The sequence below is a fragment of the Mizuhopecten yessoensis genome, unplaced genomic scaffold (assembly GCF_002113885.1).
Source record: "Mizuhopecten yessoensis strain PY_sf001 unplaced genomic scaffold, ASM211388v2 scaffold716253, whole genome shotgun sequence".
NCBI lineage: Eukaryota > Metazoa > Mollusca > Bivalvia > Pectinida > Pectinidae > Mizuhopecten > Mizuhopecten yessoensis.
In genome coordinates, this window is record NW_018480024.1 from 94,184 (window position 1) to 120,606 (window position 26,423).

A 26,423-nucleotide genomic window follows, 5' to 3' on the forward strand; every position below is an offset into this window, starting at 1 on the left:
GTGTGTAGTGTATGCGTGCTTGCGTGTGTGTATGCAGGAGACCGGGTATGTTTTTGGGCTTGCCCCCTTGTGATAGCGCAGATCTGATGCCGACTTTAGTACTATCTCAATGCTATACCATGCCGAAGGCATCCAGCACAGCATTCCCCCCGGTCACATTATACAGACAACGGGTGAACTAGTTGTTGCCATTCCCCGAAATGCTGAAGGTAGCACGAACGATATCACGATCGAGTAAATGGTTAAGTGATAAATTTGGTAATCAAACAAACAACGACAATATGTTATATGTTAAGCAAATGTTCGATTGAAAACGTATGTATATATGTATTAGCATGATAGTTTACTAGCGTATTTCATATTGCCTCAGTTAGTATGTTCCATCGACAACCACCAAAGTCGGAATACAGTAAGGCGGGTTTCAATTATTCTAAATCATATGCAGTAATATTATTCTTTACATCAAAAGGGACTATTTTCAGCTATGTTGAATTTACATAGGAGCCTGCTCCCTCATAACTTTTGTTTCAGAAATGCTACGAGATTTATGCTGCTGTTTTAACTCTTTTCAATCCTTTATACATCCGATGTTATTACTTTGAATTACTCTACTACTTATTTCGATGATTAATTACCTAATTACAGCATGGGGGTTGAAAAATGGAATATCAGTCGAAAGTGTTTTTCTGAAAAATAATGTATTTTTGCATCGTAATACTAAGGAAAGAACATTTTCATTCATGTAGGGCTTTGATTTAAGCATTGAACTGTTTTTGTATGGTATTTATGATCTATTTGAATGACACAGCTTTGCAAGCAAACAAATCATAATGCGCTACAGTTCAATGCTTAATTAATCATCCAGAATTTGAGTTTAATCGATCATTTTGTGAAAACTTTGATGTAAAATATTGGATTTTCATTCTTATTTTTTTTGTATACCAAACATTTTCGTAGTATGAAGAAGTGGTGTTATTTCAAATATGTATGCAAAATTTCAGTCCAAAAAAAGTGGTGGAAAGTATTCATTTTGCCAACCAAAAAGTGTTTTAGGTCACAACAAATTCCAAATTCAAATATGCTTCCATCACTTGGTGTGATTGATGACATTTTATTACCAAATGTAATATCCTTGTCACTTTTTAAAATTTGTTCTTATACATTTTATCATCGGACTTTCTTTTTCATATTTGCTTTTAGGGGACATTTCCTACTCATTTGTTAATATTCATTTCATAATGAAGAGTAAATGTATTGGTGAAGGTCGCCATCGTATTTTCGCACAATCTCGTAAATGTAAAGGTAAACAAAATGTAAAAAAAATCCATAATATATATAGCTTTTGGTTATTCTGACTAAAAGTGACATAGATTGCTCAACTGAATAAGTTAGTATTTGTCCGAAGTGCTACATAAGGTATCTGTATCTGCGCAAAAGAGAATCTGAAAAAGAACGTTTTGAAGATGAAACTACTAGAAGTTTTCCTCTCTATACAATCAAGGGCCTGTTTTACGGGTCCTGATCGCATAAAAAAAAAGGTTGTCTTTGTTTTTTACAATTTTAATTCGAAGGGAAACAACTCCACAATTCTGCAAAAACGTGTCAATGACCTGAACACTTGTACACAGGTTATGCTATAGGCAGAGTCTTCTTGATTGATGGATTGTATCATGGCCGTCAAGCATTGGATAGTTTTAGAACTCGATTAATATCAAATTGCTTCATTGATATAATTGAGGAAGCGCTAATGGTTGTGACTGCATATCCCAACTGGATACGGGGACCAATTTGTCAAAGATCACCGGAAACTGACACAAAAGACAGAGACCTTGCACATCAAATGAAATTTCTACTTACAAAAACAAACTGCTTGGCTCAGAGGGTGAAAACAACCAGCTCTCTCCAAGAGAGCAAAGTCAGAATTCGTAAAGATTGTGAAATATGAGCGTGTCAGCACTCTCAAGACCTCAACCATTGTCAGATTTGTTCCAGACACGTAAGTCAGACTAAATATAATGTTTTGATTCAGAGCCTGTCTCCTGCATACACACACGCAAGCACGCATACATGGAGGCAACGTCCTTAAATGACCTTAGCTGTTAAAAAAATAACGAGGTTTAATTTTTTTAAATCCTTCTCTTTCTGTACTTTTTGATGGATTTCATCCAAATTTGTTCTAGAGTATCCTTTGGCAAATGGGACTATAATCCTTCTGTACCATTGTAAATTTGGCCTGGAGCAGCCGTTGCACTCAATTTTGTATAAACGGTGGGTTTGGCGCAGATAAGCGGGGCTCATTAGGGGGATAAGAGGTTTTAATCTTTAAAATCCTTTTTGTTTCACGGTGCTGGCGGAATCTCTTTGTCAATCTTTACAATAGAGTACAAAAACAATAACATGTCAGCCTCAACACTGTTTTTAGGTCACATGAGCTTTTAGGTCACATGAGCTTTTAGCTCACGTGACCTATTGATATCCGTCTTCGTCCATCGTCGTCCGTTAACATTTGACAATTTCAACTTCAGCTGAAATACTGTCGAAGGGATTGCATTGATACTTCTTGGGAATGTTACTGACAACTCCCTGACAAAGTGTTATTATTTTTCGGGTCGAAAAATCAAATATGGCCGCCAAGGCCGCCATTTTAAAAACTATTTCTAACTTAAAGTCAAGTTCTACAGGGCCAATTTCACTGAAATATAACCTGGTAAGATTGATCAACTCGTGGTCCTGAGACAAAGTGTTGTTATTTTTCGGGTCGATCAGAAATCCAATATGGCCGGCGTTTTGAAAAAAAATATTTGAAACTTAAAGTCAAGTTCTACTGGGCCCATTTAACTGAAACTTGGTAGGAATTATCAACTCATGGTCCTGGCAAACTTAACTTGAGTTGTACTTAACTTTATTTTACTCAAATTTTGGTAGGGATGACTGACATCATTATCTCCAATTCATATTTCAACAGCAAAAAGTAATACTGTAGGACTCAGGTGACCGCTAGGGCCCATAAGCCTCTTGTTTATTAAAAAGCTATTCGATTGTGGTCGCATCTAGAGATAATTGGTAGGTCTGAGCCATGACAACATGGGGCACCCCAAAGGGGTTAATATATAACCGACTATTCGGTTATTGATTTTAGTAACCGATTCGTTGTCTTCCGACCGAGCAACCGGCTTACCGTTTACAACCCGCATATGTTGATGGAGATAATTGACCATGTTAAAGACGAAAAGTGGATTGGATAGGCAAACCTAGAGAGTGTTATGTTGGATCTCGCCTTTAATCTTCTTTGTTGGAATCGGGTTATCGGTACCCGTAAAAAATAGTTGGAAAAATGATTGTATTAATGGTTTCATAAATGTGATTTGCTAGACTTAGAACATCTTTCTTTATCTTTTAAGAAGATTTTGCTTTGATAAGTAAGTATCCCAATCACACTTAGAAAAAATATGTTAATCATCATGTTCATGTATGACTAAGCTGTACGTATCTTTAACAAATTGAAAATGGGACAATTTCCACCATTTGTGCACATCTATAACAACATTACAATATTTCACCCGTCTGTTGATGGAAAATCTGATGATCTGGCTCCATGAGAGAATCAGAATAACTTCCCTATTAAAACTGATCCCAAGTATAAAGCCGGCGGAGACAACACCAAATTACTCAGTAGTGAAACGGACGTGAAACCACTCAAAGAAACAAACAAACCAGCAAGAGCAGAGCAGACGGTCCAGTTAGGCTCATTCATATATCAGATTCAAAGATCACCACATTGTCCTCGTTAGCACCGAAGAGATGTTTTGCGTTTTTGACGTAGAAAAATAATGTTTACCTTCGCAACCGTAATGGGCGTGTTGCATGATAAGATACTTTCAAAAGCAGACGCTATTTGTAGTCAAGCGGATTGTAAAATTCACGTTCCAAGGGAAGCAACTCGAGCTAGGATAAGTAACTAGTCTCCCAGAATACCGTCAATGGTGTCTAATCATCATATTCTATTGTAAGTAATTCCATCTGTTTTTCAATAATAAATGAACTAAGTATTTGTTAATCAACTGCTTACCTTCCAAGGACTAGACAGGACCGAACCTAATTTTATGTAACCGATTCTGTTTTCCTATTTCTCCCCTATACATTGGTCAGAAATAATTAAGGCTACGAGGTGGAAAACGTTACAGCTTAATTAGCCTGGATTGTTTTAAACGGTTTCTCGTGTATAATAACAGAAGATGAAACTTGACATCTAAACAGGGACAGAGCACCCTCTAGGTCATACATATTGGACATTTCCAGTTGACCCTTCAAACCACGTGTTACATATCTGCAGTAAGAACATGTGAATTATCTGCAGTAATAACATGTGAATTATCTGCAATAAGAACATGTGAATTTACATCCTTTACAGATAAATAGAGAATATTACATAAAGCCCTCGGTCTGATATTGGGTCCTCGGGCTGATATGGCATGTGATATGGATTTTACCATGTTTTATTCTGTTTATCATATACTTGAACATAAATTTTGGGCGATCAATGTTTTTTCAATTATCAATTACGAACTTCAATTTCAAGCAATTTTTCACCAAAGATCATCGATAGAAAATGTATTTTAGAAAAAAAGTGGAATAAATGCCAATTTTACTGTGTCGGTTGGGAAATCCCACAGAAACAATACAATACAAATTGTAACTTTGGTGATCAACACATTTTAATGAAATAAAAACACAATTGCAACAATAGAAATATGATGGTCGGGTGGTGCAGTGGATAGCGCAGTTGCCTTTCACCAAGGCGGCCGGGGTTCGATTCCCCGATCGGACGTGAAAAGGTTGGGGTCACTTGCCCGACCACATGGGTTTTCTCCGGGTACTCCGGTTTCCTCCCACACTAAGACCCCCACGTGCTAACATCCGGGCCAACAAGAGTGATTAATATAAGTTGAAATAACTTGTTTCATAATTGTTGTTAAATAATTAAAGTTTATATAGAAATATGAATAACTGTCTGTTTACGTTAATCTTGGTGTCCGATAATATGGCCTATGTCCATTTGATGATTCTATCACGTGTCCATCTGATCAGCTTCACTTATGGTCTGATGCTCATTTGACAAATTAATTTCTTCAGAATCAGAATCATAAATAACGCGAATGCGTTTTCTTGTATTGTTATTACTATAGTTAAACACCAGAATCAACGCAGAACCTTTCGCAGAATCAACGCTCATCAATCGTTTTTCAATAGTCATTAAATATTGACAAAATGCGGAATATAGAAACAAGATTAAATGAAATTCAAAATTTCAATGAATTATTTTGTCCATTTTTGGGAAAGTCTGGTTTAGACAAACGTTTTTATTTTAAGCCTGATTCATAGTGCTGGGACAGAAGTTTATGTCACATTTTTTTTAACACAGAATACATAGAGAGAAAAAGAGGAGCTGCGAAAATGCACCATGTGGCGTAATTGCGAATAAGTTGCACCAAAATATGTATATGATACACATATTAATAGTTTCTGTTAAAACGACATTCTCCGCTTCGTCGTGTTCCTTCGCCATGTTTTGTTTGTCAATAAGATCGTCCATCTCCATTATCCTATTTGCCAACGAGTTCAAAATCATCTCACCTTGAGCCAAACGCGACATTTTTTCATAGAATCTCGTCTGCTGCGCACGCATAGAAAGGGCATGATAAATCCAGATGTGTTCCGGACCGAATAGTCACGAGGTGTTCCGAAAACCCTGATATGCATTTTCCGACCAGCCGGTCTGATATGGGTCACGTGATTTTAGTCGTATCATATAGGGCGGGAATTGCGTATTTAGTAGTAAGTATGTGATAAGTATATGCTATACAATCTGTTGAGCTTTTGGCTAACGTCATATTACACCAATCTAATCAAAATCAGATCTCTCATTACACTACGTTATGGTTATGGAGTGTAATGAGAGATCTGATTTTAATTAGATTGATATTACACCAATGACCTTTGAAAGAAATTTGGACGTTTCTTAAGGAGGCTCCACACTTTCGCAATTAACCAGCGCAATTCGTTGAAACTTTCATATAATGATTCTGACTCCGACCGCAGTGATCGTGACGGCTGATACAGGGTAACAAGCTCCTGTAGGTACTGAGGAGCTGTTCCATTCAGTGCCTTGTATGTGTACACCAGAATTTTGTACTGCGACCTGTATCGTACAGGTAACCAGTGCAACGAATAAAGCACAGGTTTGATGTGCTCTTTCTTTCGAGTACGAGTAACTAGCCGTGCTGCAGGCGGAGACTATATCAGATGGGATTTCATGAAATCGGCAATTTTGTCACATGAAGTGAAAAACAACTTACATAGTATTTATATAAATCTAAATAATGTTTTACTTAGTGATATTATCACCAACGAACAGGTAAATGGTCTAGTGACCGACATATCTACAGTGTTAACAAGTAGCGCCACAAATGCAATAGGTGTGTCGCACCGTCGTAAAAATAAGTACATAACTGAAAATAAGGCATGGTTTAACCACGATTGTAAACTTGCTAGAAACGCCTTAAATAAATATAAAATTAGATATAAATTTAACAAGTTAACGGAAACCAAGCACATGATGAACAAAAAAGGGAGAGAATACAGAAAACAATTAAGGAAAAATTACAAAAAATATCAAGAGAATGCTAAAAAGAGTTAAGAGATAATTCCAAACGACACCCTAAAGCATTCTTGAAAAAACGTAATAAATTCTCACAAAATAATAATAATACATCAGACATACCTATAGACGTCCTATATCACTATTTTAAGAAACTGAATTCACTTCAAGAGGACAGTAATAATGACGAGGTTGAAAACGACAGTTTTGAAGATAATGATGATGACGTCAACATTACATTGAATGGACCAATTACTGACACAGAAATACAAAAAGCTATAAAGTTATTAAAAAATGATAAAGCGTCCGGCCCGGACCGCGTTTTAAATGAATATCTGAAAAATTCCCCACTGGATATTACCACAGTCTATTGTGAATTGTTCAATATATTACTAGACACGGGAATTATTCCGGAATGTTGGAGTGTCGGTATTTCAAACCAATATATAAAAATAAGGGAAGTCCAGAAGACCCAGATAATCATAGAGCTATCGCTTTAATTAGTTGTCTTGGTAAACTATTTACTTCCATTATTAATACCCGTCTTAATGGATATGAAAAACAAATTAATTTAATATCTCGAAATCAGGCAGGGTTCAGAAAAGGTCATTCAACTATAGACAACGTTTTTATTATGCATATTCTCATTTCTATATATCTTTCACGCGGCAAAAGAATGTTTACTGTACCTTCATTGATTATAAAAAGGCATTTGATACCGTCTGGAGAGCAGGTCTGTGGCAAAAATTACCTAGCAGCAATATAAACGGGAAATGTTTCAAAGTTATCTATAACATGTATAATAATATTAAATCCTGTGTTCAATTCAATTCGAAAACGTCAGATTTTTTCCCCTGTTTGATCGGGATTAGACAAGGGGGGAATTTACCTCCCTTTCAGTATTTCTTAATGACATTGAAAGTTATTTTGCTTCTTTAAGCTGTGTGCCACTCGAAATTGTACGGGATAAGCTGTGTAATGAACCACATATTATTTTTGTGGACATGTTTGTGCTCCTATACGCTGATCCGGTGTTCTATTTTCAGAAAGTCCAGAGGGACTACAAAGTGCTTTGAATGTATTCCAGCAATATTGTAAGATTTGGAAGCTTATTAGAAATGTAAATAAAACAAAAGTCATGGTTTTTCGTAAGAGAAAAAGTTAACAACAACATGTATTTCAAAATGAAATTTTAGAAATTTTAGATAACTCACTTACATAGGAAGAACATTTAATTACAATGGCAATTTTGTAAACGCAAAACGCAGATTGATAAACCAGGCCCAAAAGTCAATATTTGCTATACACACAAAAAAATCAGGAAACTTTCTCTTCCTATAGATTTACAATTGAAAATATTTGATTCTTTAGTGGAACCGATTCTATTGTATGGATCGGATGTATGGGGATTCGAAAACCTGAAAATGATCGAACAGATTCATCTTAAGTTTTGTAAAAGGATTCTTAAAGTGAGATCTACAACACCTAATTCTATGATTTATGGCGAGCTAGGTCGTGTAAAGTAAGAATGTTAGGTTTTTGGAATAGAATAATTAGTAATGAAAACAAACTCAGCTGCATATTACTACGACTGGCTTTACATATGCAAAGCGATGATACTTTTTCGTTCAAATGGATTAACCATGTAAAAGGTATCTTCAACGAAACGGGATTTTCATACATATTTGATAATAAATTACAGATGCTCGATGGATTTTACAAATGCATTTTAAAACAACGGCTTATTGATCACTTTGCACAGCAATGGTTCGATGACATAACTAGCTCATGTCGTGGGCAGTACTACACTCTATTTAAAACGGAATTTGGTCTAGAAAAATATTTACTAAATTTGCCAGAACATATCAGAACACCAATAACAAAACTGCGCACTTCGAATTTGAAGTTTCCAATTGTTTCAGTTCAGTTCTTTATTACCTTGAACCTTACGGCTCATCAGTTCAAAATAAACATATATACAAGGATAAACAATACAATCACTCACACCCATTATACACCCCCACAAATACACCCACACACACAAATACACACTCACATACCCATTTGTATAGTGTAGAGAGACATCCCTCTTTATATAGGTACATAGTTTTTTCTTTTCTTATTACTCAGTTAAACATATTTGGCTAAATTTTTAACTGTTTTTTGTTCCCTGTTTCCATAAGTTGGATAAATGTATACATGCTAGGTCTTTCATAGTAATATTTCTTAATAAAACGCTTTCTTAAATCTAAAAAACATTCACATTTTAATATAAAATGAAATTCATCTTCGATATCCCCACTGTTGCAGTATGCACATGTTCTTTCAATCCTATCTACATTGTTATACCTACCAATTTCAATATTTAATTTGTGAGATGACAGTCTAATTTTTGTAATTTCTTTCAGATTTGTATTTCCTATGGGTTTTGTTAAATATGGTTGTAAACAGAAATTTTCGCCAATAAACTTGTACAGTGAACACTTAGAAGATGAATCTATTTTTTCTTTACATTCTTGCGTAAATATATCACACATTCTGCTTTTAATAATATTTATAATATAATCGGATGTATAGGTATCTCCATATTGCCATATGTACCCTACTCCCATTCTAAATAGTTCGTTTCTTACTCCATTCATCCATTCACTACCATTTTCTAACATTTCTTGATAACATGCATGTAAAACACAATTGTCAGTTTGTTTTAATTTTAACCAGTATTTAAAAATTCTAAATTTCCTAATAATTTCCAAAGGCAATCTTCCTAATTCTTGGTAAACCATAAAATTTGCAGTAGATTTCTTAACCCCTAATAATCTTTTACAATAACTTAAATGTATTTTCTCTATATCTGGTGCTTTATGAAAGCCCCAAACTTCCGCTCCATAATTAAAAATACTACAGACATATGTATCGAAAACATGAAGCTGAGTTTCAACGTTAAAATATTTTTTCTTAGACACGTTTGATACTGAAAACAATGCTTTTCTTCCTTGTTCAGCGTTTTTTTGTTGAGTTTTTTTGAATTTACCATTAAAATTCATTAATATACCCAGGTAATTAAATTCATCTACAATATCTAAAACACCTCCATCAAAGTACCACTTATCTTTATCTCTTAATTGACCTCCGTTACGGAAAACCATCACCTTGGTTTTAGAAGTATTAACCGTAAGATTCCATTTATTTGTATAAAGTAATAAAGTATCTAACATTTTCTGCAATCCCTCAGAGGTTTCGGCCAATTACACCATATCGCCTGCATACATCATTAAAAATATATTAATAGTTTGTAGCTCTATAGAAGGACACCCTTCTGTTAAAAAAATAATTTCGCAATCATTGACATACAAAGAGAACAATAGAGGAGACATAATTTCCCCTTGAAATAATCCATTTTTACATTGAAAAAAATCTGACATTTTTTTGTTATACTTTACACAACATTTTACATCTCGGTACAAAGAACGTATAATATTCAACCACTTTCCTTCTATACCTTCTTTGATAAGTTTGTACTACAGATTCTGTCTATTAACGAAGTCAAAAGCTTTTTTGTAATCAATAAAACAGCAATACAGTCTATTTCTATTTTTCAGGGTTTTACTTATTAATGTGTGTAATACAAATATAGCGTCAATAGTTGATAAATTCTTCTTAAAACCAAACTGAGCATCACTTAATTTACAATAGTCACTATCGAAATTAGCAAGACGCTCATTAAGAATGGATATAAAAAAATTCCCTAAACAACTTACTAAAGTAATTCCTCTGTAATTATTGGTATCGTTCTTGTCTCCTTTCTTAAAAATAGGAATTATATTACCTACCGACCATGATGTAGGATAAAAACCAGATTTAAAAACATTGTTAAACAGTACCACAAGACATGGCATAAGTACCTCTTTACTCTTAATAAAATACTCATTAATCAGTAGATCTGGACCACACGCCTTCGAGTTACTCAATTTATTGATAGCTTTGAGCACTTCACTATCAGATATCTGATCATCTAATTCTTGAAAAATAGTATTTGGTACATTAACATCATAATTATTTAAAAACTCATTAACCATTTAACCAATTGAAACAGTAGATGGTATAACATACCCCGATATAATCGACTATGTAATGTGTGCGGAAAGTGTCGGGATGAATTTCATTATCTATTTGAATGCAATAATATAACTATATCCACCTTACGTTACAATTATATTCCTCGTTATTATTGTACAAAACCCAAATATTAACAAGTTTAAAGGTCTTTTATCATTATGCAATCAACAAGTTCTGACAGGTTTATCTATTTTCCTAACCAAAATGGCTCCTCTCTTGTGAATGATTCATATGTATAACTGTTAATAGTTAAATAACTTGGGAATTATATGTATGGTTGTTTATGTTTGCTTTGTATTTTCCACTGTATGTCATATCATGTTACTATACGGTACCAGTTCTAAATTGAACTGTCCATTCTTTCAGTTATACATGTGTATATAAATATGTGTACTTCATTTGCCATATCTGCAACTTTATTTCCTCATGTAACACATATTATGTGTCTGAGTGTTCATACAAATCTTGAAAATCTTGAATAAGGTTTCAATGTCCAGTTCATCATACCAATTATTTTGTAAGTGCAGTAAGGACAGTCTGACATTAGTGCAAATTTCGAAATTCAGACTGGTTTTCAATGAGCAAATGATAAGTGTTTAAGAACTGGTAAAATGTAGACTGTACATGTTTTTCAAGGAGTTTAGGTAGTACTGGAAGAATAGATATGGGTCCATAATTACTGACGGAAGTTTTCTCCACTTTTTTGAAAATAGGATTCACTTTGGCATGTTTTAACTGGTCAGGGAAAACATTCTTTTTGATACACATATTCATTAACTTTGAAATTGATTCTGATATGACGTACATCTGCTGACAGTCTAAGATATTTGGCAGAAATTCCATCAAGGCCAGTACCTTTGTTGCAATCAAGATTTTTCAGAAATTTATGAACAAAAGTGTATGGTACTTCTGGAATACGGTCATGTCATTATCAACTACGTCAAGTTTTGTTAGGATATATATATTTTCAGTAAAGACTCGATTTTCAGGTTGTCGTTTGACTAAATAGCCCCTTTAACTGCTGAAGATTTGGTTATGACACTATGAAGCATAATTGGTCGGAATAAAACAAGGTATTAACTGACCAAAGGTCAACGTCACTAGGTCAACTGTCAAGGTTAAAATTTACATCTTTCGATGGTAATTATTTGATGACATTATGAAGTTGGTCGAAATCAAACAAGGTGCCAACTGACCCAATCTCAAGATCATTGGGTAAATGTGAAGGTCAAATTTGGTATATCTTGATTAAACTTAACTTAACTTGACTTAACACAACATAAAGTACAATTACCTTGTGGTGTTGTTAATACAGATGGTTTCATTTGCTGTGATGCCTTTGCTCTCTTGATGTTATAGGAAGTAGGGGAATCAAACTGAAACACATTAGAAACATAGCTCTTTAATGGTAGCACATGAGTGTGTAAAGATGTATTTTCCTTGCTATATGGGCTACATATGAATTGTGTACAATAATTAGCCTTCGTTATCAATACTCCAGGGGTTACGTTCAATTGCGCTCTCTGCATCCCTACGTATTAGGAGTTGAATTATTAGACTATATAACTGGGTCCATATGGGTTACGCATAAGGAGGGAAATTATATTCTGTATTCTGACGAGAACAGGTTTGACAAAACAAAACAAAAGAAATTCACTCGAAACTCATTCGTAGATGGCATACACGAAAATGATACTACATTTAGTTTGAACTCTAAATTACATTTCATAAATTAGTTTTGTTCTAAATTAATTGAAAATTATCACGTCAAATATGATGTAAAGAGTGCTTTTTCGATTATTTTTTTGTGAATTTAAAATATGTGTGAATGATGAATAATCATGAATTTATTTTCCATCATACATATTATTTTTGGTTACATTACTGACTATCACTGGCAGCCACTCAGCGTCCAAGAAAATGCGTTATTGACTTTATATTTCATGCTGAAAATATGACTATAATTTTATCTAAATTTACATAAGCATATATATTATACAGCGATACCCATCATTTCGTGTTTGGATTTCAGAGTTATTTCCCCTGAACTCTTCTGTCGAATTTGATTGGCTTGAGAGCAAAAGAAGAGAAAGCATGGCCGCCAGCTACAATTTCATCTCGCTGTTGTTGTTTAATTGTTAGATAATTATGTGATTATTACAGTTTGAAGACGCGGGTGACAGTGAAGAGACTTCTTAAATGAATATTGGCCTACGGCCGTCAATTTAAACTATGGCATACGTTTGCAATGTACAGAAAAGGAGAGAGTGGTCCTGCTGATTCAGCCTTTCTGTGGTAACTTGGGAACGGAATCTTAATACAGAGGCTGGATACAGTGACGATGAGGAACTTTCGGATTAGAGTTTTTACAATCTATTAATAAGTGTGATTCTCCTGTGAAATATTGGTATATGTTTAAAGCTGTAATTTGGAGCTCGCTTGTGTAATGCACCAGCAGTTGAAGTCTATTAATACGCAAAATTGAAAGTATTGTCATGTGAGCTCAGACAGTTTAACAGTTCAGACTTGAGGTAAAAAAAGTCAAGTGTCGTATCCCATGTCATGGCGGAAAGTCAACAGGCGGCTGCCTTACTTGTGGTTGGTGAAGATGGAAGTGTGAATGGGACGAATGGAGAGGCGCTTGCGGCAGCACTGAATGATCGCATAGACCCCCACGACACAAACGAGAATTGTGCCCATGAGAATGGACAAGACGACGGACCAACAATTGACATCATTATTAACAATGTAGTGGCGAGTTACAGCACCCGATGTCATCTCGACCTGAGGAGAATCGCTACGGATGGGAAACATGTTGAATACAAGAGAGAATTTGGTGTATGTTTTCAGCTCAAAACTTGAGAAACACACAGCCCAATTTTCATCTGCCATCATCTGGCCACATCATCATACTTTTGACATTATGACAGACAATACATCTACCTGTCAAAAGCCTGGTGTTGGGGCCAGGGAAAACTTGCAATTGGGCAATGCAAATACAAAACAAATTAATTATAACTTCTCTGTGCAAGTCATTTGGCATGGAGTGATTTTCCGCTGAGTAAGCCTGGTGTTGGGGTCAGGGAAAACTTGCAATTGGGCAATGCAAAATATAAAACAAATTAATTACATCTTCTCTGTGCAAGTGTTGGGGCCAGGGAAAACTTGCAATTGGGCAATGCAAAATATAAAACAAATTAATTACAACTTCTCTGTGCAAGTCATTTGGCATAGATTGTTTTTCTGCTGAGTAAGCACAGATTTCAAATGAACACATAATTTTAAAGCCATTTTGAAATTTAGGATAAATTCCAAATTTCACATAAAAGTACATTTTGGCTTTCCTACTGATTGCCTAGTAATTATATTATTGTTAGTTTATCAATTCATTGATTTACACAAAATACTAGGTGCACATAAATATTCAAAATCAATAACTGTCAAAAAGACATGCATTTGATGTAGCTATGGTGGGTTGGTGTTGTAGTGCGAGTGGTCATTTCTGCTAAATGTAAGAACTAATTGTAATCTGAAGTAGTTCATCATATCACCAATATTTACTGGGTTAAATTAGAAAGTCTTTTGTGACTAATCTGAAATTTGTACAAAAACAAATTAAACAGTTAGCAGAAATGACCACTCGCAATACAGTGACAAAATTAAATGAAATGGAAATTGCATGTTTTTGTCTTGTATAAATTCATACAACTTCAAATATTTTATCAAAGACATTCTATTAAATTGTTTCAAATATCACTATTTATAGCTATTAGCATTCTCTAAAATTTGTGTTGTTACAGATGTGCAATATGAAAATAAGGCGACCATACACAACCGCCACTATTTGGTCCTCTGGGAAAATAACATGTACTGGAGCCACAAGGTATGTAGTTTCACTGTCCTTTTACACATAAGAGGAGCCTCTAGATGTGAAGTTTCACTATGCTTTTTAACACATAAGGGGAGCCTAGATAGATACGAAATTTTGCTATGCTTAAACATGTGCACATAAGGGGAGCCTCTAGATACGAAGTTTCAGTTCTTTTACATATAGGGGGAGCCTTGAGATACAAAGTTTCACTGCTTTTACACATAACGATCGCCTCTAGATGTGAAGTTTCAATGTTTGTACAGGGCTTTCATTAGACCCTTGATAAAATGAGCTTTGACTATCGGATGTAAAAGAATTGAGATTTTTGACTCACCATAATTCTGGTAAAATTCTATTTTACCTACATCTGATATCTCCCAATATTACAAGGAGTCTCCCATTTTTAGCATCAAAATAGCAATCTCATGTTTCTCATGTGTACATGGAAATCTCCGAAATTGATCTGACAATCATACAAAATTTCCATTGCTCCTTAGATTGCTCCAAATTAACTTGAGATAATTTTTAATGCTGCAAGGCAAAACCTGTCTCCGCTGCGTCATCATTGACACAAGTAATTGGCCAAACTAATGAGATTAACAAGCTGAACTACACCAATCATTGACTTCTTTTTAAACAAAAGTTATGTCTCATTACTATATTAGTGACACAAGGATTATGATTCCCTGACATCAAACAAAAGAAGTTCTTTGCAAATGTTTAAATTGAAACTTAGCTTTAAATCATCAGCATAATAGCAAGAATATATTTGATTAATCTTAACAGGCTTTGAAATATTGAATTTCTATTATATGTAATTAAGAAAGGAAAACTATAATATTAAAATAGATTCATGTCAACCAGTTATGTTCATTTATCATAATAAAATTAGAAATTATAAGTAAAACGACGTCATGCCATGATGCCAGTCTCCCTACTTCAAAACGCAAATCCGCCCACATCAGATGTTTGATTTGACTTCTTCAATTGTTAAATGTCAAGGGTCAACTGAAAGCCTTGTTTGTACTTTCACTCTTTCATTGTGTTAGTTAGTCCGAATTATTCTGACATTTATCGACTTTTTTTATATCGGTCTGTCACCGATTAACGTCAGAACTCCGACCCTCTATAATATGCGGGAAATAAGCGCCCCGCGCCCCAGGTCGCACTTCAAACTGATATTTTAGAAACAATTTGTCACTTTCACACACATGTCGTACTTGGATCGAAAGATCTATTCTTTATGCACCAGATGAACATAAATTACATGCCTCAAACAACTAATACAATCACTAAAAACATATTTTTCAAACTCACTCTGTTTTACTCTAGTTTTTTGATAGCTTCGCCTTCTAATGCAACGTGACTAAAATCTCGCTGGCCTACGTCATAACGTTGGGAAATACCTTCGGTAGTGCGAGATCTCGTCAAGTCATGTGACATTGCTCATGTCCGTATTTCCATTAAAAACATAGATTGGTATAGAAAACGTTGGAAAATACTGTTTGTAATGATCTTTGAAACATGTTATTGATACCACCTATTTATAGCTAGTGCATAAAGAATAGATCTTTCGATCCATGTACGACAAGTGTGTGAAAGTGACGATTTGTTTCTAAAATATCAGTTTGAAGTGCGACCCGGGCGCGGGTCGCTTATTTCCCGCATATTATAGAGGGCCGGAGTTCTGTCGTTAATCGACGACAGATCGATATATGTGTTACATATGTGTTAGTATACGTCTTGTGGAAGCCACAATATACATAAAGTTTCACCATGCTTCATAATATGTAGAGGATAATATTGAAAATTGTTTCATCATGACAAATATTGATTTTGGTGTGATAAGGTGACAAGTTAAGATCAAGAAAGCTTTAATTTCTGTTGTACGTTTTCTTTATGTTCTTTTTAAGAGCCTAAACAAAAATGTATTTCCCTGCACTATGATCATGAGCTTATTTAGAGAGCATATATATGTTGGTGAGACCCTTAAGCCTCGTGACCTCTCCGTGTTTATATTGGAAAGGAAATTGCAATATTATTTTGATTTGTAATCTTCAGTAGCTCACAAATCCATGAAGTTTTATTTAGACAATGAGTCTAATGACTGTTTAAAGTGAAGCATGAATACATGAATTTAATTGTGGAATAAATTTGTTGCAGTGAAGAGGCATCAAAGATTGCAGCAAGGAGATTTGCCCGACAATTGCAAAGGCTGGGGTTCAGAGTGAAATTCGCCAACTTTAGGGTTGTCAATGTCCTTGGAACCTGTATTCTTCCTTTTAAAATCAAAATAACCAATTTTTCCCGAAAGCATACTGAACATGCAAGGTACTCTTCTATTAAATTGTTTCTGGTTTTTGCATGATTTCATAACTTGTATAGTCAATTCTTGCTTTATTCACGTGTATACCTATTTTTGCGATCTTTCCATACATGTTTTTATATTGTGATACTTCTTACAACTCAATGTTGTATTAGGCCAAATAAATATATACCTGTGTTTCCCGTTTCCCGGTCGACCCTATTTTTTCATGCTGACCCTAATATATTTTATTGGTTTTTCACCATCACTGTATGGCATTTATTAAACGTTTAATTGTTCAAAGTGTACATATAATTTGTTATGCATTTTTATACGCCCATCAAATTTGACGGAAGTATTATGGTATGGGGTTGTCAATCAGTCCGGCGTAAACTTTTGTTTGTCCGGCAATCTCCTCCTACATTTTTCACCTGATCTCTTTGAAACTTGGTATACATTATAATCATGATAAGAAGTTGTGTCTCCCTTAAAAGAATTTTGATTCGACAATTTTTTCAGAAGTAATTGCTCTTTGTTCATTTCAGTATTTGATTTTTTGTCCGGAGATCTCCTCCTACATTTTTTGACGGATTTCTTTGATACTTAGTAGGCTAAATAATCATGATATGTTGTTGTGTTTCCTTGAACAGAATTTTGATTCAACAGTTTTTGCAAAAGTTATTGCCCTTTGTTTATTTCAGTGATTTTTGTCCGGCAATCTCCTCCTACATTTTTCAACGAATCTCTTTGAAACTTGGTATACATTATAATCATGATATGAAGTTGTGTCTCGAGCTCCCTTAAAAGAATTTTGATTCGACGATTTTTGCAAAAGTAATTGCCCTTTATTCATTTCAGTATTTGATTTTTTGTCTGAAGATTTTCTCCTACATTTTCTATAGCATGTCAGTTAACCACTCTTAGAATGATGCAGATCTTATTTCAATGTAAGAAAGTATATACTATATGGCATTCAACGGGCATATATTGTTCCGCCCCGCGGTATTCTTGTTAACATTCACAGTGGTAACCAGGAGATTTTCTTCACCAGAAAAAAATAAATGAAAAAAATCAATAAAACGTTTTCCCTACCTACCCTACCCTAATTTCTTTTGGAACCGAAATGGGAAACACATATTTTTTATTTGGCCTTAACAGAAGGCATATCCCCTCATATAATGGGCATTGGAAAAAATTACGTCTATGCTAACAGAACTGAACCCCAACATAATCGGTTACTTCTGCAATAATTCTGATTTTCCAAAAATGTTTTGTTTCCAAGGCATTTACATTTATGTCGAAACCTTATTTACTGTTTAGTATGAACTTGAAGCATCCCTTGTCATTAAATTTAGTGTATTATATTACTGTTTTTTTTATCACCACTGTATTGCATTCTGATAAGAGAGTTGTAGACTCGAATGTATGTTATGAGCAAAAAATTACTGATTTCCTTATAAAATCTTTGTACCTTACTTTTAAAACCCGTTTTTTGGGGATACTAATTTGAAAATAATGCATGCATATTTTACCACAGTAATGCATTTCTATGAGATGGGCGGGGGGGGGGATTTTATTTTTTTAACAAAATTGGGTGTGTACTTCAATAGTGGCCTGTCTTAAGCTAAGTTTGGTGATCTGGTCAATGTGATGCATAACTATTTAATGAGGCTGCTTAATTGTTATTCGTTAATTGCTTTCCATTCAATAACTGCCTAGAAATGTTTTGATTTCGATCAAATCTCTACTCCATCACTGAATAGTACAAACAATTACAAAGAAATATGATTGTCTTTATGCAGTATGGAACATTAATCTATCTGTTTCTTTTTAAGCTATGAACCGGAGCTGCATCCAGGTGTCACATACAGGATAAAGGAACCTAAAGCCACCCTGAAAATATTCTCCACGGGCAGTATCACTGTCACAGGTGAGTGCTAGTCCATTTTGGTAATCAGTGTCACTGTCAAATGCTTCATGTCTGTAAGCATCAGGCTTATTAGATCAAAGTCATGTGATAATTTATAGTAATAAAATGTTGACCATAATTTCAGTTGCATGTAAATGCAAATCCGTTAGATTGTTCTAACTTGGGATGAAGACCTGTGTTTATATGAACACAGAGAGGAGACAGGAGGGTGGGGATTTAGTTAGATTGTATCACTACTTCTGGTCATATTGTAGGGGTTGTCTTAAAAGAATCTTTTTACAAACCAAAAACACCTGAGTAGTTTTTCAATTGAGAAAATGATTTTGCCTGAAAGACTTAAATAGTATTCAGTTTTCACTTGTTCATTTGTACACTGTTATCTTTATCAGTAAAGTCAATTCATTTGAAACAATAGGTTCACTAGTGAGGTGTGACATATGTTCTTTCCTCTTGAAACTTATTTTTGCCATGTCTATATATACAAATGTCTTCATATGACCTTATAACAGTTACAAAGTTGTAAAACCTGTAAAATAAATCTGATGGAACTTGGGGCAACATTGTTATAAGATCATGGAATGTTGTCTGCCTAAGCATATGTGTACATTTCTGTAGAAGTGTCTTTTAACTGACTAGTTTCACTGTCACTGGGCAAGATGGAGCCTGTTTGAATTGGTAATCAGTATTAATGGGGAGAGTTAAATAAGGCAGCAATATAAATCATGGCAAAGAAAATCAATAAAGGGGTATCAAGATTAAAACTTTAGCTTTGATTTTTTAGACATCATTGCAATGCTTAGTTGTTTTCATTTTCAGTTATGATCTTGAACCATTTGATATATAGAAAGAACCTTTCTCACAGGTACTAGCCTCATCTGTCAATGCACCCGTAATGTACTTGTTTATATAAATGATGGCCTATCATGGGTGTATTGACAGACGAGGCAGCTAGTACCTGTGCTATGATATGACTTCAGATGCTGGATGATATTTTCAAAATTCTAGTAATGTTTTTTTTTCTGTGTTTTTTTTTTTTTAACAGCGCCATGTGTTGCTAATGTGCAGTCGGCAATAGAACATATATTCCCACTGGTGTTGGAGTTCCGTGCTGATGACCAGGACATTGACAAAAGTTTGTTAGAAAATGAAGCTAGATTTATTAATAAACAACGAGGCATTGTCAAACCAAAACGTCCGGTGATGAACTTTGACGACTGTGAGGGTTTGGACTCGGATAACGGTGCCGATAGTGAAGAAAGTTTTGATAGTGATGAAAGCCAGGATTGAGTGTTCTCACCAGTATTGTTGAATGTGCAAATGTATCCTATTTTTGTGTGTATATCTTGAGGAACAGTCAAAGGTTTGTGCAGACTTATAACACTGGATGTACACTGTGATATATCAGACTGACCATTACTGCCGCTTCTTGGTTTAGCGGGGTGCAGTCAAACTCCCGTTTTGGTCAGAAATGGCATACCAAAGCATATTTTCAATATATCCAAAAAAAATAAAAAAAATTGTCCAAAGCAGTGATTTATTAGGGTAAAATTTTTGTCTATTTTTCAATAAAAAAATAATTCAAAATCAATGTAAAAATCACGTATTTCAAAATCATGTGTTTTTTGGTGGTTGCTATTTTCCCAAATGAAGAGGTAGAAAATTCACTGCATGATAGTCTTATGCATTTCAAGATAAAATGGTTCCTTATTTTGAATTCGTGTATAACAACTTTCAGCAACGTTGTTTCCGATAGAAGTCAATTAAACCTTTTCTGTACTGGAGGGTCACTTACCCTTGCATCTATTAGCTAAGAAGGTACATATAGGTCACGATGCTAGTCCTTCCATTTTTCTTGCCTTAATGGCGAATGCATTCAATTTGAATGAGTGTTAGTTATACCTGACAATTAAAATCCTTGTCGCTCGTAATCAGTACTGTCTATGTATGTTCAATGAATGTTAAATGTCTACTATCTAAATAATCAGCAACTATGGCCAAAATGCAAAGATAGTAGTAAGTGTAGTTAGGTGAAATAAAAACAGCAGAAAAAAATCATTTGACCCTGTAGAAGTGCTATATAGTAGAGTGTGTCTTTATCAACAAGTTATTTCTCATTGATTATCTCACATCAGCACATTAAATGCAGATGTTCTCACTGTTGCATTTATTTGTTTTACAATCAAATGACAAACTTTCAGATTGTAATTTGTATGTAAATTGATGTTAAGATTCCAGCTATATCAGAAGTGCATCTCTTTTTAGTTCAGCTGTGGCAAAGTCTCAGGTGACCTTTTGCAATCCTTTATTGTCGGTCCTCGACCGGCACCCATCGTGCATGAATTTTTTACTTCATTCAAATAAAGCTGAAATAGACGATTGATGGGAATAATTACTGACACCATCCTGAGGAAATGCTAATTTTAAAGTCACTACGAAATCCAATAAGGCCGTCACACAGCCACCAGAAAACCCCATTCCAAACATAAAAGCTAATTTTGATTTGTAGATTAAACTGAACCTTAGTGAGATGATCTACTTCTAATCCTAACAATGCAAGGTACTGCTATTTTTCAGTTCAATCAGAAATCCAATATGGCTGCCATTTTGAATTTATAATCTTTCAAACTGAACCTAAAAAGTTTCAATGGGCCAATTTAACTGAAACTTGATAAGAATGTTCTAATGATGATCATGACAAAGGGTTGTTAGGAAACCTCATATGCTATTATTATCATTTTAGGGGTTTTGCCAGGTGTTTATAGGGTCCGATACAGGGACCCATTCCCAATTGAAAAATGACCCTGTTTTTTCCCAATTTCAGTCTTATTTTCCCAATTGGATTAAAGGAATGTTTATGCAAGTTTCCAGTCGTTATATGTACAACATCCAAAGTATTACCGTACATAAAGGAGCATTTGAATAAACAAAAACACTGAATTTATTGCTATACATTTTATTATAAGGAACAGCTAGAGGAAAACCTTTTGCAAATCACATTGTAGGTTTTATTTTTTCCAAACTTATGATAATTTCCCAAACCTGTACATGTCACTCAGGGGATCCCAAACAATGATTAAATTTCCCAATTTTTGCCAAATACAGCTGATATTTTTCCAATTCCTGCTCAGGGGCCCTTTCCCAAAATAGCTGGCAAAAACCCTGCATTTTGTTTTGGTTATGTTAACAATATCTATATTGTTTCAAGGTATTTGTTTTAAAATACTGCCATTTGTTGTAGCCATTGCAAAACCAGCCATTAGTTTCTAGATAATTGAGATTATAAATGAATCATCTAACTTAATTTCATTCGTCAAATACATTTATGAAATTTGTAAAATGATGACAAAGTAATCATTCAAGATGTATAAATATTGAGAATTTCTTACCAATAGTGTAACGGTTAAAGAGCAAGATCGTGTTACTTAACCATCTGTTCATACTGCCGAGTCCAGTCCAATTTCTAATTCTTTTGTAAATATTTAGGTATAACATGGAAATGCTAATGTTTGAACAATATTTCTTAGGTTCGAATTTTGTTTCTCACTATTCTGAGATTTTGGTCTTTTTTGAAGCATTAAATTTTGGCATTTGATTTCACCTATGGATTGTTTACTTAATACAATTGCAGTCTACATGGATAAAAAAACATTTGTTTTGGAACTTTGAGCCGTATTATTGCCACAGGTACATCTTACCACGTCCCTGCCTCATGTATTTCCTTAATTTGATGAGGGCATAGGTGACATCAGAAAATGTGTCCAATATTTCATTTGCAATCTCAAAAACTACCAAACCAAAAGTAAGTGGTCAACAGTGATTATCACCTGATACTAAAGCATTGTTTACTAGTCTGGTGGTCACTTCACATGCCTGCTGGGTCACAGTTTGTACTATAGTTTATTTGTACATGATTTGTGTTCATTTGAAGAAAATGATTTGATCAGTTTAATGAAAGGATGTGTGTTTCTGGTGAGAATTTTGCATTATGTGTGTAATGTATAATTTGTCTTTAAGAGGAGTTGTTCTAAGATGTAATCTGACGTTCACATCCCATGGAAGTAAAAGGTGTAAATTGATGTAACTATTGTGCCGTTCTGTACAACCACATTTAGTGAAACTGCATTTAGTCAACCCTGATGTATATGTATTTGTTTAATGTATGAAAATGTCTTATGGAGAATGCATGTATTACCTGTAAAACTATTATTCGTGTATTTGGGCCGTCATTGAGTGAGAGAGTTAAGTACATATGTACTAATGCTATTGTGTGACCCAGTGTATCAACTTATCAGTTAGGTCTGTCAAGAGTAGTATTGGCTCAATCGCGAGTACACGTTAAGCACATTACAGGGCTTGTTTTACATTCTGATCAGGGTGTTGAGGGCATTACTGTAAAACTTTTAACATATTCTGAGGTGCTGTGTAAAGTACTTAATATACAATGTTTGCTTAGCTACTGCATATAATATGACTGTATCCAAATCAAATGTAAAAAGGGACTGTGTATGGCATTCAAAATGTGCTAACTGTATGGGATTATGCATACAAAATGTGCTAACTGTATGGGGATATCCACAGAAAATGTGCTAACTACATTGTGATATGCATACAAAATGTGCTAACTGTATGGGGATATCCACAGAAAATGTGCTAACTACATTGTGATATGCATACAAAATGTGCTAACTGTATGGGATTATCCATACAAAATGTGCTAACTGTATGGGGATATCCATACAAAATTTGCTAACTGTATGGGGATATCCACACAAAATGTGCTAATTGTATGGGGATGTCCATACAAAACATGCTTACTGTTTGGAGATACAGGTATGCTAACTTGAATGTGCTATTGACAGAGTTTAGCATCTAGAATGTATATAGGATATTTGCATGGCTTATTCACAGCCAAGTAGTGCTAAGGCACTGTAAAAAGCTGTAAACGTCAAAATCATGCTTTAGGTGATGTACCAGGATATCTAGCGTGTATATACTATACAAAACGTCCTTAGTGCTGTTATGCCTGTTTACATCCAAAATGTTTTGGAGCACCTTGTATGGCTATAGACATCAAAATGTGCAAGTAAAAAAAAATGTGTGTACTGTGTATGGCATCTTAACATGAAAAACATGCTAAGGTACGGTATAGTTGGTGTTATTCACAGGGGATTTAATTTTTGCTCTATTTGTGGTTGCTAATTATACAAAAATAACGCAAAATTCAATACCCATTGATTATAATCTCGATGAATGTATATTTATACAAATACAATTGATACATTGGTATGTACAGACTCGCACAAAATAATAACTGTTTAATGCCGAATACGGAAATTAAACAACAACTCGGTGTTTAATTTACTTGATTTTCACAAAATAATTGTAAAGTAAATCTCGTCACCCAAATATAAAGTACCCTCGTGAGTGTGATATTTTTGCAGGACCACGTTACACGAAATTGATAACTGGCTTACTTGTCCTGATCAGAACACCGCCTGAATATTAGACTCGCAGAATTAAATAATTGATACGGTACTCTTTAATATAGCAGGTATACAAACAAAACATGTTGAGGTGCCATGTGTCTCTTTATGTTCAAACCAAATCTTCTAGAGGCACTGTGCAGTATGTAAATATACAAAACAATATTGTGTTTGGTAGAGGACATCCAGATTGTGCTGAGGCACTGCATAATATTCAATGTATGCTGATATACATACCGTGTATGGCTGGAGACACTTATAACGTGTTGTGCTAATTAAAGGTACTGTGTATGGCTGAAGACACGTATAACATGTTGTGCTAATTAAAGGTACTGTGTATGGCTGAAGACACTTATAACGTGTTGTGCTAATTAAAGGTACTGTGTATGGCCGAAGACACTTATAACGTGTTGTGCTAATTAAATGTATTGTGTATAGCATGTAAACTTATACCAGGTACGAAAGGAGAAAAAGGTACTGTGTATGGCGTGTAAACTTATACCAGGTACGAAAGGAGAAAAAGGTACTGTGTATGCGCATGTAAACTTATACAAGGTACGAAAGGAGAAAAAGGTACTGTGTATGGCTGAACACACTTATAACATGTTGTGCTAATTAAATGTATTGTGTATGGCGTGTAAACTTATACCAGGTACGAAAGGAGAAAAAGGTACTGTGTATGGGTGTTTACATCGAAAATGTGCTAAATGTCTGTAGATTGTAATGTGTATGGCTGTGAAAAATGTACATTTGTAAGGCTAACCATTTTATTTTGAACAAATTATCTTCAGGTTTTGTGAGTGAGTGTAAGTCGAGATTCGCCAGCTTTGCCCGGAGGTAATCCCTCAGTAAAAAAAAAACTGATAACATTTCAAAGTGTATTGGCACATCATACAACTGTTGTCTGATGATGTTAACATAGGTACACAGTGTACCTGTTAATGTGATAAGGATATTTGAATGTTGAAACTGATCATGGATTGTTTTTGAATCACATTCAGTGTGAGAGGAGTCTAGGTAAGACACAAAATAATCATTCACTATTTCTTCATCTCATTGTTCATTTTTCTATTCTTAAAAATAAAATTTGTTTGACAGTATTATTTTGTATTTGTAATATTTGTTTGATGAATGGTGTAAAGACATGAATCTACGTTGTGTACTAGTACATATACGGACTATGATCTGAATATAGAGGCAGATATATGCCTGAGTTCAGAATAAAGTAAGTTAAACCAAGTGAAACTAAGTGAAAGTACATGATTGGTGTTTGGTTTGCTACCATTTAGAAGGGGTAAATACACAGTTCTGTGCACTTGCTAGTATAGAATGACAACAGGACATAGTAAGCTTGGAGGAGAAAGGAGTATTAAATATGTGAATCATTATAAATAACCATTACTGAAGAACCGAATGGCATAGACTCCTATAGTTGGCAATGCGCTTGCAGGCATAGATCGTTACAAGGTTTGCTCAAAGAAATAGCATTAACTCCTATTCAAGGTCAGAACATGGACTTAAATCTAATTCTGTGGTCAGAATCAGCAAACGCATATGATGATAGAGCATAGACAGGCGTCAAATATGTAAACAAGTATCGAATTGGCCTGTATCGCTCACTTAAAGTTATAAATAATGATATACAGCGTTTATATAGCATATAGAAAATTTCTCGTATGGATTTTCAAGTGCATGAATAATAACAATTTTTCTAGTGTAACAAAAAATAAACATAAGGCGTATAAATGTATTATTTGCAATAAGCTTTGAGGTCGTTCGTCTTCAAGGGTATATATGATGACACTTTATTTACCAGTGTACAGGACCTTTGCGCTAAATATTCTAAAATACAGTCCTTTTGGAATTTAACCAGGTTTTCAAACGACCGTCGAAAGACGCGGGAGAGCTTAATGACCGCTCAATATCTCTATTACATTTCAACTTCATTGGATGGTTAATTACCATGCAAGCTTGGACAAGTTTGATAACCATTATCATTATACGACCATATATATATTTTATGGAGTTGTGGCCCTTTATTCAATTGCTGAAACAGT

The 26,423-nt window shown here is 34.6% G+C and overlaps 1 protein-coding gene and 1 long non-coding RNA gene across 2 annotated transcripts; both read left to right on the plus strand.

The window, feature by feature from the left end:
- Nucleotides 1–12,853: 12,853 nt before the first annotated feature.
- LOC110442356 (TATA box-binding protein-like protein 1) lies at nt 12,854–23,492 on the plus strand. The gene is made up of 5 exons (XM_021485918.1): nt 12,854–13,615; nt 14,578–14,660; nt 16,812–16,979; nt 18,789–18,883; nt 19,926–23,492. The coding sequence occupies exons 1-5, from the start codon at nt 13,340–13,342 to the stop codon at nt 20,168–20,170; spliced, it is 867 nt and encodes a 288-aa protein (XP_021341593.1). The 5' UTR covers nt 12,854–13,339; the 3' UTR covers nt 20,171–23,492.
- Nucleotides 23,493–23,499: 7 nt separating this feature from the next.
- LOC110442357 lies at nt 23,500–25,466 on the plus strand. The gene is made up of 2 exons (XR_002462009.1): nt 23,500–24,889; nt 24,940–25,466. It is a non-coding gene; the product is annotated as an uncharacterized LOC110442357 (long non-coding RNA).
- Nucleotides 25,467–26,423: the final 957 nt, after the last annotated feature.

Coding starts and splice junctions, on each gene's coding strand:
- LOC110442356 (XM_021485918.1), top strand. CDS start 13,340: ATGGCGGAAAGTCAACAGGCGGCTGCCTTACTTGTGGTTGGTGAAGAT. Junction 14,661..16,811: donor ACATGTACTGGAGCCACAAG/GTATGTAGTTTC, acceptor AATTTGTTGCAG/TGAAGAGGCATCAAAGATTG. Junction 18,884..19,925: donor GGGCAGTATCACTGTCACAG/GTGAGTGCTAGT, acceptor TTTTTTTAACAG/CGCCATGTGTTGCTAATGTG.